This window comes from Amblyomma americanum, chromosome 4 (assembly GCF_052857255.1).
Source record: "Amblyomma americanum isolate KBUSLIRL-KWMA chromosome 4, ASM5285725v1, whole genome shotgun sequence".
Lineage (NCBI taxonomy): Eukaryota > Metazoa > Arthropoda > Arachnida > Ixodida > Ixodidae > Amblyomma > Amblyomma americanum.
This window is the reverse complement of record NC_135500.1, coordinates 155,204,761-155,225,465: the sequence shown is the minus strand read 5'-3', so window position 1 is coordinate 155,225,465 and position 20,705 is coordinate 155,204,761. Positions and strand designations below refer to the sequence as shown.

Here is a 20,705-nt window from a genome sequence, read left to right as displayed (position 1 = left end):
ACCAGCCACGGCGCCGCCACGGGGTGGCCACGCTGAGGGCTCGAAATGCTAGCGTAATGTAGCTATCGCTACAAAACAGCTCGAGGTGTAAAAACGATGCCACAAGTCAGAAACAACGCCTCCCGCTTTTAGAGCAGGAACCCTTTAATCCACACTATGTCGGACATTTGCTCCACACTTACGAAATTAGCGCTATAAGTCAATTACAAATTTCATCAGTAATTTATTGCTTTCAACATATTTTTTTGTAGCAGTGTCCAGTCGATGGCGATGCTCTTTGCCCAAAGCGTACCACGCATCCCCTGGCCTCCACCTTTCTGAAGGACTGTAGACAGGCGCAGCAGTTGCAGGCAGGCAGTTTTCGGCAGCGGTCTTCCTGCCCTGCCTCCGCCCCACGCGTTTTTGCCGTGCAACCGCGTTTATTCCATCGTAAGCGCCAAGTCACACTGTGCTACGCTATCAATATCACCCAGTTTTTCACCAGACAACAAGGGGTGGAGTACATTAGCAAAACTTCCTCATCCGCCGCACAACACCACCAACCTTGGCAGCAGGTTTTGATTTCCAACCGTTGAGAGCCCTCGAAAAACACACACGTGAGGACTGCGGTGGAGAGTATCGCTTTATTTTCTTCACTGTTCGAGCAGGCCAACGCAGTGCACCTGTCGCCAGGTGCCTCGATAGGCACACGGAGAATGCAACCGGTTCATGAAATTGCGAGTTGGTGCTTTATGGGCATTGTGGTCGGAAAAAGGGCGAAAAAAAAGGCGATAGAAAGAAGCGACAGTGTGTTGTCAACTTTTCTTGTATCGTCTTTTCGCCACAGTGTTCAACAAAAATAAAACTGCTCGCAGCGAGGCGAGCGCAACGTGCCATACCAGCGGCGAGGCCTTTAAAGGGGCTACGAAACACCTTCCGAGGACAGCACATCAATTCATTCAGTCACTGCGTCGTGTTGTCGTGAACTCCTGAACCAAATTTCTATACGCAGCAGAGAACCCACAATCACACGCGAAAGTCGGCGAGCCCTTTCCTTCGACTTGGCCGCTGAGGTGGCTCAGTTATGACCATTATGGCGCTCGGCTGCTGACCCGAAGGACGCGGGTTCGATCCCAGCCGCGGCGGTCGAATATTGATGGAAGACAAATATTAGAGGTCCGCGTACTGTGCGATGTCACTGCACGTTAAAGAAACCTAGGTGGTCGAAATTTCCGGAGTCCATCACTACGGCGTCTCTCATAGTCTGAGTCGCTTTGGGACGTACGTTAAACCCCCATAAACCAAAGAGCCGCCGCGGTGGCTCAGTGGTTATGGCGCTCGACTGCTGACCCGAAAGACGTGGGTTCGATCCCGGCCGCGGCGGTCGAATTTTGGTGGAGGCGAAATCCTAGAGGCCCGTGTGCTGTGCGATATCAGTGCACGTAAAAAAACCCCAGGTGGTCGAAATTTCCGGAGCCCATCACTACGGCACCCCTCATAGCCTCAGTCGCTTTGGGACGTTAAACCCCATAAACCTAAACACATAATCCAAAGCAAAGCTTCCGGCGACTTTTTCATGCTCGCACGCTCCTCCGTCGCACGCTCCTGCATATACAAGTTCAGAGATAGATGGCTATTGGTTAGATTCTTTGAGACGTCAGGCAGCTACCACGACCGCGGCCAGTCAACAGCGTAGCTCCGGCGAGTCAGGAAGCTCCGCTCACGGAGGTAGGGACAGCGAAGAAGCGCCTACCTTCCAGCGTGCAAAAAGTGACGAGTGGAGAGGGAAAGGTGCAAACACACTGAAATTCAAATTCTGGCTACCAATAACTCAGCTTCTGCAAAGCGGATTAAAAAAATTCTTGCTGGAAGTTATTTGTGAAGCGGAGTCCTTTAAAACATCAGGAATACTGCAACTTTATTAGAGCCCCTTTCAGAGCCCCTTTAAGGCAAGCTCCGGAGTTTTTTTCCATCTCGTGTGATTGTACCGAAACTTTCATTGTACGTTCTCCGCCATTTTCAGGTCCTTTGTGCCAAATTTCGCAGTGGGGTGTTGTTTTGTTGCTGCGCGAATGAGTCTCCACCATACCAGCAATCTTGAGTGTGTGATGTCACTGGACGCACGGCCATCGATGTTCGCTCTGTTTGCTGAAGGACATTTAGAGCTGCATTTTGTTCATTTCAGACAATGACTCAAGCTCTTACTTACAGTCACCAGTTTGGCCAATCAACGCGCACATGATAGGTTTTGTAACAGTATCTGTGAAGTCACACTACAGTCTATTGTGACGTCATCATTTCGTCAAAACCCAGTCTCTGTTTCCTGGTTTGCACTTTCTTTAAATACTTCTACATGGTATATTTAAAAATGGCTTTTTGTAGCGGAGCCAGAGGACTATTATAAACTCCAAATCAGAGGACTATTATAAACTCGAAATATTAAAAAAAAAACCCAGAGTCGGTCTTTAAGTGCCTCAGAGAATGTAATCTGTGTGCCTCAAGGTTTTTTTTTGGTTTCCATGCCAACGCCTTCTCTATTGCACTGCCATTCCCATCACTCACCACGCAGGACAGCCATTTCGGATGACTTTGTTCGTTTAGCTGTCGCGATGTAGCATCACGTATTGGATCACGTATTGGGAGTGCTGACTTGCGTCACTGCGCAAGCTGCTGGAATGGCCGGTGAATATAGGGTCCTTGGTGAACACTCACAATTGGAATGCTCCTTGCCTCGTGGCGAAAGAGAAAGTGAAAATTTGTTTGCCCATTTTCCACGGTGTGTCAACAGTTATGCTGTGCTTTCTCCTTCTCACTGATTGTGTGGAGCACTCACATAAGGTAGCGATTGAAAAAAAAGGTAACGAGAATCAAAACTTAGGAGGCAGTGACCCCACCAACCAAGATCTTTTCAATGATTATGGGTTGTGTCAAGTTTAATGGCACATAAGCAGCTAAGGGTACCGAGCACCGAATTATTAAAGCATGAGGACCAAGAAATGCACTGTTTACAAGTGCTGCTCAATGCCATCGCCTAGATTTTAATGGAAAAAGCCAGTGCTTTAAATTAAGTTTCTAAATTTCAATGCAAAGTAATATTTCAATTCCTGAAGAAGTATCGTACGTCGCCTTGGCTCACAATAACGCTATACGGCAACACTAAAATGAACAGACAATGAAAAAGTGGCAGCAGCCTTGGCATCATCAGCCATATGTAGCGCTGCTGCAGTGAACCAACACAAAGCATCAGACCCCTATTGCACGGCGTGGGTCTCGCGACAGGCTCGCAACATGGCCCTGGGCATGCAAACGCACATCAGAACAGTTGGCGCAGCCAGCAAGTCTAACTGGCTAGCAATTCCCATTTCATAAAGCACTACTCAACCACAAAAGTCCTGTAACTACCAAGGCTGCCTTTCAACAAAATTGGTCCCAATATTTCAGCACAATGAAACTGCGTATAATGGCCCAGATCTTTTGTACAGCAGAAGGCAGGCACTTGCCATGGACAACGCTTGCTACATTCTTCACACACTCTTCTTTGCACTTCGGGTGAGCCCCTATCACTCGAACTTTGCCCTGCTGTTTTCACCTCCTGCACGGCCCACTTCCTTTTACAAATAGCCAGTGCAAGTTTTCCAGATAGGACTTTGATACTTCTGGCTGAAAAATTCCCATCTGAGACCTAGCCATAAGTTAGACAATCCCAGACAACCAGGGCAAAATCCCATGCCCACAAAACTCATTCATTCATCCTGAAATCTCCTCAAAGAATGGCCATAGTAGCAGCAGCCAGACAAAACACTGTCAATGACCATGACTAGTGACTGGGTTACAGGATAGCAAGAAACAATAAGCAAATGTCAGTCAAGCCAAATTGCAGATATTCACGAAAGGCACTTTTAAAGTGCGACAAATGCAGAATAAAAACTAACAAAACACTGAAAGAAAATATCTGGTGATTGCGTAAGTAATAAACATACGCTTGCAAAAATGTAAAAACAAAGCAATAGATGGCGACTTTGTGGGCTCATACAGGTCCCTTGTTCGCCCTCCGCCAGATGGTGTTCCAAAAAACTTCTGATTAAGATACCTGGTGAATATATACAAGTATTAACAAGGCATGCTCACAAACTGTCTCCCAACAAATAAGCATTCCTTTTTTGTAACACCATCTCAAAGGGAGTTTTCCAACATGAAACATCAAAACCTATGAGCCTCATTGCACCTGCGAGCAAATTAACAGCATGAAAGCAACCCAATGTTGCCTAGCTATCAAGCAAGGCTATGTAGCAATGTCCCATAGCTCATATGCTCTTCATCAGAGCTGCTGCTGAAATAGCTGGGAGCAGAGCTTGCGGTTGATGTCGGCCAGGATGGTGGCATACAGTTCCAGCCGCTCCTTGGTGCAGCCAGCAAACATGTCCTCTTCCTCCTCGTCTGGCATTTCTGGCTCTGTAGATAAAGGGACATCTATGCAGAAACAACAGTGCACAAAGCCCACAAAAATGTCATGATATAAAGCAGCAGTGGCTAGAGCAGATGTTCCTTCAATATATCTTCCACAGTGCAGCACAAGCCAAGGCACTTCTCGTGATCCAAAGCGGACTTCACGCAGCAACAGGTGAAATCTTTAGTTGATTTTTAACAACCATGAAGCCTAATTATACACAAACTCCCAAGCACAGAATCCAAGGTACTATTGGCTGACTAAGGTGTTAGGACATCACTGTGTGAAGGAAACAAAATTCTGCTATCAATACTACGTAACAGACTCGGAGGAAGAACTGCATCCCAGCTTGCACCAAAACATTACAATAATGCTATTTTTTTATTTTGGTGAAACGTTATTTCAATGTTCGTAATGTTCTTTTTCTAACATTGTTGTAGTTTCTACAAACAAATGCTAGAATAGCTTTTCAGTAACATTCATAAACATTTAAACAACATCAATGCCAGATTCTTGAAGATGGTAAAGCAACCCTGCACGAGCATGCAGGCCCTCCAGTTGTGAAGTTATACAACTGAACACTTCACAGGACCAACAACAGGAGGGACACCTGAGCTACACAATACAGCACAACAAGCAACTTATAAACACACCTCCAAACGAATACTGTGGAGTCGAGTAATAGCCATCAATGAAGCTGTCCCATGGGTGATAGTGGTGAATGCGTAATAAGCGAAGATTTCAAGAAATTGAGTTGTGCACGCAGTCTATGGCAGACAAAATATAAATTGTTTAGCTGCAAAGTACTGCTAGTTGAAAAACAGACATATAACACTACTGTGGCTTACGTAATATTTTTATAACATTACTCTAATGCTCGGTGCTACTGGGAAGAGCTGTGTTCACGAGCACCTGCGTGTTGTTGACTTTTGCGGCTGACACTATAGGCAAAGCACATGCTGTGCATTGTTTCGGCTCAGCAGCCACCGCTATGTTACGCAACATGAATAACTGTGCTCTCCGAATAGCCAAACAGGCTGCAATTAATATGCTAGTCGATTCACTGCGTCAGAGCGAGGGAAGGCCTCACCGACGACGGGCTTGGCCGGCTTGGCAGGCCCGCATCGCGGCCGGTTAAGCTTGCGGGCCTCGTCGCTGGCCGAGTCGTGGTGCGCGGGGGGTGACCGGGGCGGCCGTCCCCGACGGCTGTTTCGACGCGCCCGCTTGGCCCTGGCCGCGGCGCGCTGCTCGAGCACCAGCGCCGTTAGGTAGCTCTGGCGCTCCTTGCGCACGCGCTCCGTGCGCCGCCGCGGGGGCCTCTGCTCGGAGGCGCCTCCCCGCGACCGCCGGCTGGCGAAGAACTCGTGGCCGCACGGGCAGCTCTTGCAAGCCACGGGAACCTGCACGCGGCACAGCGAAGACAGCACCCGATTTATATAGCCGACGACAGCCACACAAACGGTCAGCAAGAGCAAGTGCTCTGTGCTGCACAGTTCGCAGGCAGTAGCTGAAACGGCTGAAATGTGCGCCACCAAGATGCACACACGCCAATGGCGCTTGTGCGACGGTGATATTAGAAAAAAATTCGCGCCATGAAATGGCTGTGTGAAAACGGCGGTCCAGCTCTTCGTCGGAAGTGGGTGCTAGTGGGTACTGGCATGAAATGGCTTGCAGGGCGGGAATAGTGCATTTTAGAACGGGTCTCTCCACTACGGCACCTCTTTCCCTATTCTTCCACGGCATCCTTCATCCCTTCTCATATGGAGCAGTTCGGGTGTCCACCGAGCAGTCAATGCGACCTTTCCTTTCTTCAAAAATAATAATAATAATAATAATAACTGGTTTTGGGGGAAAGTAAATGGCGCAGTATCTGTCTCATAAAAACGCGGCTGCGTGTTTATGGAGGAAAAACGCTAAGGCGCCCGTGTGCTGTGCGATGTCAGTGCACGTTAAAGATCCCCAGGTGGTCGAAATTATTGCGGAGCCCTCCACTACGGCACCTCTTCCTTTTTTCTTTCACTCCCTCCTTTATCCCTTCCCTTACGGCGCGGTTCAGGTGTACAACGATATATGACACAGATACTGCGCCATTTCCTTTCCCCCAAAACCAATTATTATTATATCGTTGGACACCTGAAACGCGCCGTAAGGGAGCAGATAAAGGAGGGAATGAAAGAAGAAAGGGGTGCCGTAGTGGAGGGCTCCGGAATAATTTCGACCACTTGGGGATCTTTAACGTGCACTGACATCGCACAGCACAAGGGCGCCTTAGCGTTTTGCCTCCATAAAAACGCAGCCGCCGCGGTCAGGTTCGAACCCTTGAACTCCCGATCAGTAGCAGAGCGCCCTAACCACTGAGCCACCGCGGCGGGATTTTCTTCAAAAAATTAATGTGGATTAGCTGAGCCTGAGCTAATCCAGGATATACAAAGCGAAAAATGTCGGCGTTCAGTGGCGTTGGCGTTGACAATGTTCCAGACGGCGGTGGCTTTAAGGAAAGGAAGGGCGCATAACTGGCTCCCTGGATATGCGGACGCCTCATTCGTGCTTTGATACATGTGGCGGTGGTGAGAGAGAGATGTGGGCTGAATGCATTAGCGCTGACAGCACTGTGGCTGACATGCGGCACTGCAGCAATAGCTAGGCCGCAGCGTTCATTTGGTGATTAATTATTAATCAATCTCTCGCGATCAACCATTAACTGCATGCCACCTCCCAGGGTGGGAGGGAGGGAGGGCGCGCTGCCTATCCAGTGTGCGGTACGCAATCAAAGCAGGGTTTTGCAGTTTAACACCAACGCCACGTGCATGAAAGCGAGATTGAGGTCTCCACTGACCCACGGAGCCGGTTGTGCGCCTTTCCTTTCGTGAAAATGAACGGCCTTTGCAAAGCTGTCAACGCCAATGAACTCTATGAACGCCATCGGCTCACTTGTTTTGTTTGGTTTATAAGGAAAGGAAAAGGCACAGTAACCGTCTCGCATACCTCGGTGGACACCCGAACCGCGCCGTAAAGGAAGGGATAAAGGAGGGAGGGAAAGAAGAGAAAATTGAAAGTTTGATTTTAAGGAAAGGCGCAGCGCTGCGCAGCGGCGGAACACCTGTGGCTCGGTGCTACTAGTGGCGCATGCGCAGTAGTGAATAGGAAGCGAGAGAGAGAAATATCTGCGGCGAGGCGCGCATTGTGACGTCATGTGCCTCCTCGGAGCACCGCCACGGCGAAATCGCAAGTTCGCGGCCAGTAAAGCTTTCGGTTTGAAACCAATTTTCATTTTCGCGCTCGGTGGTTTTCGGCGTGACCATAACTAACTCGCAGCACTACCAGAGGCAGAGACCTCCTCAGCCAATCAGGAGAGCGCGTTAAATGTGTTCCTCTGGGCCTAGTCGTCTGCTCACGGCGTACACGGATTTGGTTAGAAAGTATAAAGTGACGCTGTCTACGTACCATAAGCGTAAGCACGCTTACGTACGTAAATGCAAGCATTTTGCGGGACGTTACGCCATTTGTCACATTCGCACTTTCAGTTCAGCGTATGCAAACGGAGACGCAACGATAAGCTCGGCCTGGTGGCGCTATCTGTTTGTTAAAACGGGAAGCATTTTTGTCGACAAACTGCCGCTGCTCTTTGGGACAAGCAGCCGAATCCTCTCTAAAAAAATAAAGAAAATTTATCGCTCATACGTTTTGTTATAGGCGAGAAGAGATGAAGCGAAAGCTTGGTTCCCCATTTATGGCCAGTGAACGTACTGAAAACGTCAGTAGCAACGGCTAGTTCAGTCCGAGGCGAGCGTTCCTGCTTCGAAGGGCGCCGCCATTTTGGAAACGATGTTTCACGCAAGAGTCGCGCACACTAAATAGCGTGTGTAACGCGAGCGTACATTAAGGCCCGATATGAAATAGCGTTTGGCGCATGCACACTTTAAAGTAAACTATTCCATATGCCGTATGCTTTTTATCCCGACACTACACTCCGCGGCGTCAGTACGTTGCCTATGTACTCATCTCAGTTTTAGTAGTGCTGCAAGGAAGTGCGGTTTCGCGTTCAGACCCCCGAAGCGAAACTAGCCACTACAGCGAAACCTTAAGCGTGTAGGCCATAACGATATTGTTGTGAAAGCTTTTCTAAAGTAACCGCGAAGCAGCTTGACATGGCTCAAGGGACCACAGCTTCCTGTGGTATAACAGCGCATGCGCAGCACCTTGCTGACTAATCCTTGAAGCACCGGCATGCGAGAGCGGTAATTGTATGACTCCCGATCTGATGACCTCGCCCGGATTTTCTGAAGCAGTGCAAAGACCAACGGCACAGTGAACGCATGGGCGGTCAATCTTACGGACGATGGTTTTCTTTAAATGCAGAAGGCATCCGAGGGCTGCTGCCTGAGGTTTCTTGTCCACAAGTTTAATGTCCGCGCTTTAAACCCTCATAAGGATTGTGACTGTGTTTAATGTATGGGGTCTTAATATGGGGAGATAAATAGTTTCTCCCCGCTTAAGCGCGGCTGGCACAGTTCAAAACCGCCCGGACCCTACCCCGTGATCGAGTACGCTACCGAGCGCACGCCACCACGGTGGGCCTTGTTCTGAGGGAACAAAGGAACGACACATTGGCTGACACAAACAGGCATTTATTGCTACAGCAACAATAACGCCAGCTGGCAACAAAATACGCAAATGAATTTTGTATACTTTATTGTTTGTGTTTTATATTTCAGCCTTCAGAAGTGTATTCGTTAATGCAAATAAAACTTAAACTGAAACTGGCAGCTTTATAAAGGTGTACACACGGGGAGTGATCGACTGTATTAGAAAACTTTGCGCATAGTCGTTTCAATTTTGCTAATCATATTCATGAGCAGGGGCCAGTTAATCAATGACTTCTGCTGAGACATGCTTGGTTAAGGTTACTCAAATTAAATGCTTTACGACTGGCCATGTAAACTAGCGCTTCGCTGAGCTTTACATTTACAACATCTTACAATTGAAGCGTTCGTCAGAAATGTGTCTGAGAGCAACCAGTTGGAGACTGGGGGGGAGGGGGGGGGGGACCGCCCCCTTTGCCCCCTACTGTTCCGGAGTCCCTGGCCACAAGCATCGACTGCCAGGACCGATGCCTACTTTGCGAAGCACTTGATGCAAGGCGAGTTCACAGTGAGTTGCCTCGTATCATGACGAATGCTGTTACACTTCATAAACAGCCTGCGTAGTGGTTTCTACAACATTCTTGTCCTTTCAACTCGGGCTTCGGCAAATCGCCATTTGATTACCTGCGAATCGTTCATGACATTGCATTGCTAAGTCACTCAGGAGATGTACTTCAAAGCGTGATCAATGAGTTAGAGAGGCAGAGCAGAACGGTGGGTATAAAAATTAATATGCAGAAAACCAAAGCAATGTTCAACAGTCCAGCAAGGGAACAGCAGTTCACAATTGGCGGCGAGGTGCTGGAAGAGGTAAGGGAATACGTCTACTTAAGCAAAATGGTGGTTTGAGCTAGTTGGTACATATTCACAATTTCACCAGCGCTGCGACTAGGAACAAGAACAGACAAGCGCTTGTCCTTGTCTTCCTTCTCTGTTCTTGTTCCTAGTCGCAGCGCTGGTGAAATTGTGAACGTCTACTTAAGAAAGGTGGTGACCGCACAACCGGGTCACTAAAGTGAAATAACTATATAGAAGGTTAAGAATGGGGTGGAGCGCGCATATGTCAGGTTCTCTCAGATCATGAATAGAAGCTTACCAATATCCCTCAAGAGAAAAGTGTACAACAGCTGTATCTTACCGGTACACACTTACGGGGAAGAAACGTGGAGGGTAACGAAAGGGGTTGTGTCAGTTAAGGACAACGCAGTGAGCCATGGTAAGAAAAATGATAGGTGTAACGTTAAGAGACCGGAAGCGGGCAGAGTGGGTGAGGGAACAAACGCGGGTTAATGACGGCCTAGTCGAAATCAAGAGGAAGATATGGCCTTGGGCAGAGCATGTAATGCGAAGACAAGGTAACCGCTGGTCCTTAGGGTATAACGGAGTGGATTCCAAGAGAAGGCAAGCGTAGCACGGGGCGGCAGAAAATAAGGTGGGCGGAATGAGATTAGGAAGTTTGCGGGGATACGGTGGGCGCAGCTGGCACGCACAGGACAGGGTTAATTGAAGCGACATGGGAGATGCTTATGCCCTGCAGTGGGCACAGGCTGGCTGCTACTGGTTATGATGATGACGTCAACCGCAGCGCGCAGACTATACCTACTGAACCGCCGGAGGTTAGACGACGACTGCCCGCCCCTGTTGTGCTACGGCTTCACAACTCGGCAATGCAATGGAAATGAAAGCTACGAGATCGCGCAAAACAGCGGCGGAATTCCGTAGAGCAATGCACGGGCCCGCGCCTTCAACCCGGAGCCCGGCCGCGGGCCGCAAAGTTATCTCTGCAATCGGCCCGGTCGCCCAGCTCGGCGCAAGGACCAAGTCCGACGCGGGCCCGATTCCGGAAAATTTTTCGCCTTGTAGTAGACAGGCGCGTACTACAACAGTGACCCGACCTCATGCTCAACGGCTATAAGAGCAACAATGACGTTTACTTCCTTGATGGGCTTGCTTGACAGCTTCCTTGAAGGAACCCAACTTGTCGAGATCTATCCGGAGTCATCCACTACGGCGCATTGACCCCACCGGTGGCTGTGTTAGAAACAGACACCTGCGCGTCGGTAGTGGTATGAATACTCGCCGCGATCTATGGATGTGACACACCATGCGTACTGCGTAGTTGTGTAGTCAGAACAGAATCAGAACTGGAACAGATTGGCGAGTGAAAAAAGCATGCTATCGCATTTCCTCCGCGCCAATCCAACTGATCACCCCTGATTTTTGCTTCTTTTACGGCGCAAGAATATACTACAAAATCGAAAAGTATAAACGTCGAAAGCAAGCGTAGTTTTTAAAATCTCAAAAATCGGCGTTGTGCTTCGAAACATCGAGAGTCAGAAATACGCCTTTGAAACCAAGCTCGTGCAGTTGGCTTTCCCGCGTTGCATATTTATAAAATCGCGTCGCTGCGCGTAGTGCCGTCGTCGAAATCACGTTAACTTCGCTCCATCATAAAATACACAAACTGCGTGCGTATTTGTTGCATTAGAAATGCGAGCGACGCCATTCCATCAGTGTGCAACGCGGGAAGGCCAACTTAACGAGCTCTCAAGGGCGTATTTTTCACTTCAGACATTATGAAACGTAATGACGATTCAATTTTACAACTTACCACGCCTTCGATGTTGACGGCCTTCAATTTCGCAATTTTGTGCCTTAAAACAAAAAAACAAAAATGTAAAAAATTGATTTTTTTATTTTACTTAATTGATCGTCTTTTGAATAAGATTTATCACGTACGTAATGCCCGCCTTACTGGACAATCCAGATGCACAGGCCGCACCGACGTTCCTAGCACTGTTTTTAAATAAAGAAATTATAAAGATAAAAATAACCCTGTATACAACAACTCTGAATTAACTATGCTAGGCTAGGTGATCTGAGACAAATATTTAAAGCGGAAAAAATACGGACTAACCTGACGGACAAGGAAATGAACAAACACCACGAAGAGCTAGGAAGACGAGAAAAAACGCCCATTTTATATGGCACGAAAAGACAGGCGCGGGTTTAAGGGGAGGGTTGTCACCTCCTGCCCCTTCTCGAGCGAGAAATATTAGAGAAAAAAAAAACATGCTGAAGCCAATTTTTTATATAAAAAAGTAAATAAAAATACGTAGTTCAAATGGGACCCCACCCCCTCCCTCCCTCCCTCCACTGAACCGCCCCCGTCCCCACAAGAGCGACTCATGAATCCGCCCCTGCGAACAAATGGCTGCCTGCAAAACGGATACGTTTAGAATCAAATGGCGGACGGTGAACTACCAAGAGAGGAAATTTTTGTGGCAGGAAAGGGAGGAGCAAACAGTGAAATGCCATTTTACGAAGCCTTAATTCATAGCGCTGGGCAGTCGGCACATTCCCGAGATTGCTAGTGCCGTTTTTCGCACTCACTCACTCACTCGCTGCTATTTTCGAACACGAAAACACCATTAGAGTTGTTCCTTTTCATCGAGCGGTCTCACCATAAGTGGGCGCATTCCTGGTTATCTCGACCTTTCACTGTTAGACCCACACTGCGTAAAGTCGGTTCACTGAAGTCGAAATGAAGCCTCTTATTTCGTTTCATTGAATAAACCCCGTGACCGCTATTCGGCACCGGGATTTTTTTACTACCCCAAACATTTTGGGCAGCAGTTCAGGAGACGCATGGGTCCTGTTTGTATTTTTTCTACGCATGAGCAGACAACCAGCAGACACAAACTGTAAACACTGGATAGGTTTTGTTCGGCAGATCATTGACCCTCTACGTAATGATCGCTGGCTTTTCGTCGAGTGTACACCGACGAATCATCGGTTCTACTGCAGCGCTTCGTTTGTGTGCGTGTTTCCTGCGGGCTTGTGTGCGAGGTGTCCTCGTTTCTTCAAGCAGTTCAAATATGCTGAACGTTCACCAACTCACCCAGTTTTCGGTTTCACGAATCATAAGCTCGGCCGACACATGCCCGTCTATGAACGGGCCCGACCTCGGCCCGGGCCCGGCAAAACACCGCATTCTCCAGCTCGAGCCCGCGCAGTGCTGCCACTTAACTACCGACAAGTTTTGCGGGGTTTGAAAAAGAGAACGGCTCGTCTCCGACTGCAAAAAATACTCGTCGTTTCGGCGCACGCGGGGTCTGCGACGTGTCTGTCTACTTTTTCATTTTATCTCTTTCAATTCCATCTGCAATAACCGCTATACTGGCTCCAAAGTCACGGGACTATCAACCCTGTTCAAAGCCGTTCTTGTCAGTTCTATGGCGACAACTGCGCGATTTTACATATGTGTCTGCGTGTTCCGTGCATATGAGATCAAGAAGCTTCGATCTAATCTAATCTGGCATGAGTCAGCTCCTCCTACAAACGGGGTGCGCTAGCCTCGAAACATCACGCATACGTGGAGACCGACAGGAACGCTTCGGCTGACGTGACACAGACCGCAATTAAAAAAAAAGAAATTCAGACCGAAAACTAATACCAGGCGATCAGAGAACAAGGCCGCGGCTGCGCATTACTCTTTGCAGAAAATGAACGAGCACAGCGAGTACAAAACCTCACTTTAATGCAGTCTCTTTAATTTCAATTGATCGCAATCCCCCTCCCCCACCCCACGCGATTTGTGCCCTTTCCCAGCTCACGTCACATTCATGGCGAATGCACAATGCTTGTGCGTGCCTCAGCAACTTAAAAACGCTACGAAAGTGCATGCAGTTGACCGAAACAGTCACCAAGGCAATATCACAAACCAATCGCACCTTGGACCCGAGGAAGCATTACAATAAACACTTAATTAGCACAGGTGCAAAAGGAGAACGAAGTTCCCCCTCCCGCGGCGTTACACGTAGTGAAAAAAATTAACTTTGAAGAAAATTATGAGATTGGTGTTCAATTCCCGCACCCTCATCCGACACATTACAAAATAAATAAACGAAGACCGCTGATGTAACAGCGCCCGACGCAAGCAGTTACAACTCTAACAGGTGGTGGATAGCGCCTGTCCAAACTGGACAAGATTGCTGGGGCAGAAAGAAGAGTGGGCTGTCGAGGGGAGTGCGAAGGGGGGTCGCCTTGCACCCTTCAGAAATGCTGACCTGTTGTTCGCATTTGGGGCAGTGTTTGGTAACCATCCTGTTTTTGGCCATGGTCAGCAGATCCTGGCGGCACCTACACGCAGCGTAAACGAATCTTCATGGTTTCAGTCGACACGGCGACACGCAAAAACAAAAGCAACTAAACGCGCCGTCGACTGTCAACAAGAAGCACGATAGTATCCATAGGAGGTGTGCAAAGCGCGGCCAGCAGCAGGGGGCCGCGAGCGACGTTTGCAGGCCACGCCTCCAGGTGGCACAAAGAGCGTTTAAAACATTTTGAAACACAAAACAGTAAATGCCAGCAGAGTGCGTGTGTGTCAGAGCTGTGTGTGTTACTTCGTTGCTAGAAAGCGCACAACTGTACAGGAGACTAGAACAATAATACTAAATAATGTGAAGAAAAAAATTTTTTTTCATTATGGTAACATGAAAAGCATGCAGTGATGTGCACCAGGATGTGCGCAACGAGCCCGTTGTTTCGAGCAAAATGATCAGAGTGTGAGTTACACCGTTTTTGAAGATAATAAAAAAGAAGCGCGTTAAAAAGCAATATTATAAGAAAAGAAATAATAAAGTTATATCATTCCTTCGAGCATCATACCTTTCACAAGAAATACGAGCCGAGCTGAGCCGAGCCTACAAGAAAGCCACCACAAGGTCAATGCTGCATGTGCTCGTCTGCTGTTGGCGTGCCGCAGAAATCGCGGACCTAAAAAAGCTGATCGGCGTTGCCGTTTGGAAATTGTTTTGATGATCTAGCATCCTAGTGGTACGAGCAGGCCTCGGCTGAGCTGAAAATTATGATGAGCTTTTCACTGCTTCGCCCAATTTTGCTCTCCGCATCCAGGGTAAGCCCTTACCGCGACGCAGGACGATTTGCAACAACCGCACTACCTTTCGATACAAAGTTTTACTGTTTCGTCAGTTTATTTAGCCCCTGGTTGGCGTTGCTATAATGTCTTAAATCGTGAATTGCCAATTTACAGAAACTTATAAATCTGCACGGAAAGATGGAAGACTGAATCACGATAACCACACACACACAGCGCAGAACCACCAATTGGCTCGCCAGGAAGCACTGCTAGTCAACCTACTGTCGTTGACCACAGAACCAGATTTAGAACTCTTAAGAAGACGATAAGCACTACCTAAGTGGTGTGACTGCACTAAACTTCCTTTGGCCGTAGGCTAGCGCAGCTGTGTTTCGTTCGAAACAAATTTCGAGCCCCTCGGAGCAATCGTGCAGTCAGCAGGCGCACATCATTATGATTTTATGCGTGGAAGTCGAAAGTGGACTAGAGAGTGTGTTGCGTGAATTCCGTTTAGCAGCGCAGTGTATCCGTGGTTACGGCGTCCTGCTGTCCATCCCTCGGACGCTGGTTGAATCCCGGCCGCAGCGGCCGCATTTCGTTCGAGGCGAAACAGAAAAGGCACTGTGCTGTGCGATGCCTGCGCACGTTGACATCAGGTGGTAGGATTATTCAGCAGTCCTCCGCTACGTACGGTGCCCTTTATCTCTCCTTTCACTCCCTTCTTCATCCCTCCCTCACGGCGCGGTTCGGGTGTCCACCGAGAGTGAGACGGATACTGTGGGTTTCTTTTCCCAGTAACCAATTATCATTATAGCAGTGTGACCCAAGTTGGTACACTTCAGTTATCTTTCCCTTGGGGCCTCTTCATTTGGGTACAGCCACAGGAATATCTGCTCTGCCATGCTGAACTTATTTCCAGAACTGAGGCGGCTACGTGCCTTATAGCAATTGCTATAAAACTGCACTCTACTCTTGCTTTCTCAAAATTATGGTGCATAGTGCTATTTCTCGTCTCAGTAAGATAAGACCATTTGAACTGGTCAGAAAAACAATTTTAAAGGGGTATGAGGCCATTCAATTTTTTGTTCTGAGTAAAAATCAATTCGGAGGTTCTTCCTGGGTATGTTGATGTTTGCCCAGCAGAAAAAGACGCATTTATTGCTGAAAAAAATTGCACTTACAAATTTTCCTGCCGCTAAGTTTAAACTTGTGTGTATACACTCACAACTACCATTTGGACATTTGGAAGTGAACAGCAGCTTTTGGGATCCAGAGCTCAAAACTGTGTCGAAACAACGCTGTTTACTTGCAATCTCAGCCGGTAATGGCGACACCTGTATTCATTTTTTTTTTCTTCGCTAGCTTATAAAAGCTCTGTTTTTGGCAGAAGCAACGTTTTTGTCTTCAGAATGCAGTAATCCATCAGCATAGGCCAACTTCAGCTTGCCCTCAGTGTCCCTCTAACCAGTTTGCACTGCTTTAAGGTACAGCGGTTTCCAAATGGTTTCGGTTGCATTTTTAGTCCTAGTGACTGCGATGCCTCTTTACCTGTATTCACTCTGCACATAGCTTCTAAGTGCTACAAGCTACAAGAGCCGGCCACTACTTCAGTCAGATGACACTAAAAAATAAAGTGGCAAGTACCACTCACAGAAAGCCCTTCAATCTGTAATATTGATCGTTATCACGATATTGTGGTTAACCACCTAGCACTTGCCATAGCCATCAGCAGGTGCATGCTGGCAGGAAGGTGCAGTGCATTTGTTCATGACAACTTGCTTATGGGCTGACACCATTAGTAGGAGGGCGTCCTTTGAGCACCATTTGTCACTTCGGTCCTGAGCTGCTGCACCTGACGATTGCCGTGTGGGCATCTCTGCCAGTTGTTTCAGTTTGTGACACTTTGATGCTATGGTTCATCATCAGCACTCACGCTCATGGTGGGAGCCTCGAATTTGCCCATACATGACCTATTATTATTGTGGCATGATTTTAAAGCCTTCTGCATGCATCTACTGTACTGGAGGTTTTTCGTTCTTGGTTGTCACTTTGCTCTCTTATTGCTCTGCAGTAGTACTTGATTATTCTTTTACAGAAGTTAAAAACTTTTCGTGGTGCGTCAATTTTTGTTTTGATGAGTGTGTACTGCTTTTTCAGGCCTAGAATTTATCATAGTGCACTTCCAAAAGAATAGCTTTCATCACTGAAATGAAATATTCTAGAATTAATGCATGTTGGGAACACAGGGTCCTTCACAAAGCCAAGGTTTGTCTGCAAAAGCCACCAGTCCTCGCAACAGACATCTGATTTTGTACTTCTCTAACCTCCTTCAATCAGTCGCCTATGTCCTGCTGTTGTATTGGACATGACCTTACCCTCTGTCGTGCTGGCTAATATGTTTCTTGCTCATGCTTTGTGAGAGAGCCAGTGTCCTTGCTGCAGAGGTCAAGATTGCAGGCACAATTCTGGCTAAGGAATTTGCACACTGTGGGGGCAAGCTGAGGAAGAAAAGAAAAAAATGCTTTCATGTGCATATATTTCAGTACACATTAGGCTCACCTAGTTTGTGCTTGGAAATAACCCACCACCCCTCATCGGGCTGCTTCTGTTAGCTGTGCCTTAGGCATCGTTGTTGCTCATTTTGATGGGGCCCTTTCTCCTGTTCATTGTGCATCAGTGTGGCACACTGCCAGCATTTAATAACTGATCATTAAATGCACCAGTTTCTGTGTGGTCAAGAGACAAAAAGAAAGTGCGAGCGTTGCACTGACTACAGTGACAAGCAGGGAGATCCTAAAGGTGAGAGTGCCTTGTAACTCACTCAACAGGCCTGGCCAGCAGCTCGCTGTACACCGGCTCGCTGTACATCCAGCAGCAGCAACAGCACCAGTGACAGCAGCCAGTCTCAAGCTCAGCCAACACCTATTAATGGCTACGAGCGTGTGGCCCAAGAGATCTTCAAGGAAGTGCGTGAGACCAGGCACAAAGTAGCCACGGGGGACTGGGAGGCACCCAAGCTCTTTCTGGTGGAGCGTGTAGGTCACCACTCCGGAATCCCCTACTGGGAAAAGGATGTCCTCAAGCTGCTGAAGCTAGCAGATTCCAAGGAGGACAGGAAGGCAGGCATTCACAGACAGGTGAGCTGCATGTGCACTTGTTTTAGTTTTGTTAGCATTCTAGGTCAACGTGGTTATATCATTTATCTTTTACGAAACAGCACAGAAAAGGACATTGGGTTCAATGTCCTCAATAACTTGAATTGAAATAACGACACAAACAACCACTAAAACCAATTTAGCAAAGTGTTTCTGGGAATAATTGAGTAAAAAAAAGTGATTTCTCACTTTTTTTCCCCACGATGTCTCGTAGCTTGTTGGCTTGGCAACGTGCCAACAGTAACATGTAGGCGCCGAAGTCACAGCCCTGGTTTTGTTCTGACGGGGCTGTAAGCTTCGCCGCTGCATGGAACAAAGGACTTCGCAGTCGGCGATGCTTCCTACCTTGGCTTCGAGTCCATTTTATCATATGGCGCTTTCATGCACAAGCGATTTGGGCCACTTTTGCGGACTTTTCAAACGCACAGGCGCGGGTTGTCGGCAAATGTGATGTGGCGGTAGCTTTTTGGTGTGCAGCTACGTTACAATTTATGATTCCAAAGGCCGGAGAAATGCCTTCATCGATATTACAAATTTCCCGATTTAACGAAATAATTTGTGGCTGCTCTTCACTTTGTTGAAGCGACTTTAAACTGTAGTCCATCACTTTCATCTCAAAAAAATTTTCTAGCTGTGCATGTTCACCAGAGAAAAACTGGCGTGAAATGGACACATGCACTTTAAGATAATGGCATGCAGATGACGCTGGAACACAGCTGATTAATCATTTTGAGAAATACTCCAACAGAGCGGTATGCAGTACAGCTAATCCATGTGCACACGTGCATACTGCTCTTTCAAAGCATCTTTTCATGACTGACCATTTGCGCTCTAGCTTCAACCCTATGTCATTATCTTCTAGTGCAGATGTTCCTTTCCTGCTGGTTTTTCTCTGAGTTTACTGACAGTGCGGCAGTCTTACAGCATGCGCATGTTTTCATGACTGACCATTTGCGCTCTAGCTTCAACCCTATGTCATTATCTTCTAGTGCAGATGTTCCTTTCCTGCTGGTTTTTCTCTGAGTTTACTGACAGTGCGGCAGTCTTACAGCATGCGCATGTTAGTGCTGCTGTTAGCACTGACTATCGATAGCCTCATCCATTATTGATCTTGGTTACATATGGCTGTACTGATTGGATTAACAGATGTCGTGGCTCTGCCTTTTCATTTGGCATGAGTTGCAGAGCCCCCCTTTGTGGGTCCTGTTAGTTCACCGTGCATGTCAGGGGTTAATTCATAGGCTGTTCTGCAGCCCCCACTGTGCTTTAGGGCTTCATCCCGTGCTGTAGCTTGAGAATGGATGTGTAGCCCTTTTTCTTGCAAGCCTGTCTGCCTTGGCCGTTTTGAGCAACACGACCATAGTGGGAGAATGGTGCAAGTGGGGGAAAAACCCAATGGGCCATTGGCACAATTAGTATTTACGGAATGCATTGCTGGACACTTGTTTAATTGCTTAGCATTTTTATGCTAAAGGGAGATTTTAACAACAAACTGCTCATGTAGCATATTGTTCAATTGCTTCTTTGCAGCAAAAAGATAGCGTCGGAAGGATTGACCTAACTGCTTGTAGTCAAGTCAGGGTGTGGTGTCACTGCCAGGGGTTAAAAAGGTTTGATTGCTGAGCACCGAACCATGACGTGATAACAGTGGCAGGTTGCGTACTAGCTGTGTGCCACTGAAGATTTGTTCCACTGCCATGAGAACCCCCGTTGACCCAGCAAAACAGTACTAGTCATACGTCGGCCACTGAGGTTGTTTGCCTCGCGAGTGGCAGCTCAGCCTCGATATGCTGACCAGAGAGGCTGTGCACCATCTTCGCTGGCTTTATCAAAGCTTCCATCATGCATCAGAATGAAAGCTGGAGTTGAAGCCAAAAATTTCACTCGCAATTAATGCGAGCATCTGGTGTCATGGTTGTATGTTACCTCTTTGGGAATGGCAGCAATTAGTCGTCCTTCTGAGCGGTTGTGTAATCCCATTACAGTATAGAGGCCTGTTGCAGTGACCTCCTAGCCACACCCAACGCTTGCATGTAGATTCTTTAATCTTGACGAAGAATCCTGAGTCACCTGTGTTTATGCTTACCTTCTCTTAGTGGTCGCTTTATAATGTGGCAGTGCATGTCAGTTGAATGAGGCTGCCCGTGTGTGCCTTGCAGCTGGGGAGCCGCACCATTGTGAAGAACACCCCCTTCATGTGCAAGATGCTATGGCGAGTGAAGCATCTGGTGAAAGTGAGCCCCATCACATTCCCAGATGGGGAGCCTACTGAGATGATGACAGGCACACACTTGAGCCGTGACGGCGTCTTCCGCATTGTGCCTCATCTGAAGGTGCCCGAACAGCGTCTGCTCGAGCCTGACGCATACAAGAAGCGCAAGTTTACTGGCAAGGAAATCGAAAGAGTGCTGCGTGAACACTGGAACAATGGCCTGAGTTGAATAAAGTTCCTACATTGTTTGCAATGGCCTTAAGATTTTTTGGTTCTATTGAGCTTGACATCACTTTGTTTAAAACATGAATTTGTCGTCTCCCCATTCCTACCCTGGAGTATTACAGACCACATGGTGGTGGTCTTTGTGACCTCTTAGGCTCGTGCT

The 20,705-nt window shown here is 47.7% G+C and overlaps 2 protein-coding genes across 2 annotated transcripts; one reads left to right on the top strand and one right to left on the bottom strand.

Annotated features, from left to right (window-relative positions):
- Positions 1–604: 604 nt before the first annotated feature.
- LOC144128567 (uncharacterized) lies at positions 605–14,355 on the bottom strand. The gene is made up of 3 exons (XM_077662061.1): positions 14,139–14,355; positions 5,517–5,826; positions 605–4,431 (listed from the first exon to the last, which is right to left on the bottom strand). The coding sequence occupies exons 1-3, from the start codon at positions 14,187–14,189 to the stop codon at positions 4,298–4,300; spliced, it is 495 nt and encodes a 164-aa protein (XP_077518187.1). The 5' UTR covers positions 14,190–14,355; the 3' UTR covers positions 605–4,297.
- Positions 14,356–14,790: 435 nt separating this feature from the next.
- On the top strand, positions 14,791–20,574 carry mRpL30 (mitochondrial ribosomal protein L30). Its single transcript, XM_077662060.1, has 3 exons — positions 14,791–14,986; positions 17,779–18,087; positions 20,265–20,574. The coding sequence occupies exons 1-3, from the start codon at positions 14,939–14,941 to the stop codon at positions 20,544–20,546; spliced, it is 639 nt and encodes a 212-aa protein (XP_077518186.1). The 5' UTR covers positions 14,791–14,938; the 3' UTR covers positions 20,547–20,574.
- The last annotated feature ends 131 nt before the right edge of the window (positions 20,575–20,705 follow it).

Bases quoted from the DNA above. Each gene is read 5' to 3' on its own strand.
- LOC144128567 (XM_077662061.1), bottom strand. From the start codon at position 14,189: ATGGCCAAAAACAGGATGGTTACCAAACACTGCCCCAAATGCGAACAA. The intron at 5,827-14,138 runs GTCAGCATTTCT...TGCCGCGTGCAG, and splicing joins GCCCCAAATGCGAACAACAG to GTTCCCGTGGCTTGCAAGAG. The intron at 4,432-5,516 runs GTGAGGCCTTCC...CTTTATCTACAG, and splicing joins GCCGGCCAAGCCCGTCGTCG to AGCCAGAAATGCCAGACGAG.
- mRpL30 (XM_077662060.1), top strand. From the start codon at position 14,939: ATGATGAGCTTTTCACTGCTTCGCCCAATTTTGCTCTCCGCATCCAGG. The intron at 14,987-17,778 runs GTAAGCCCTTAC...CTCACTCAACAG, and splicing joins TTTTGCTCTCCGCATCCAGG to GCCTGGCCAGCAGCTCGCTG. The intron at 18,088-20,264 runs GTGAGCTGCATG...TGTGCCTTGCAG, and splicing joins AGGCAGGCATTCACAGACAG to CTGGGGAGCCGCACCATTGT.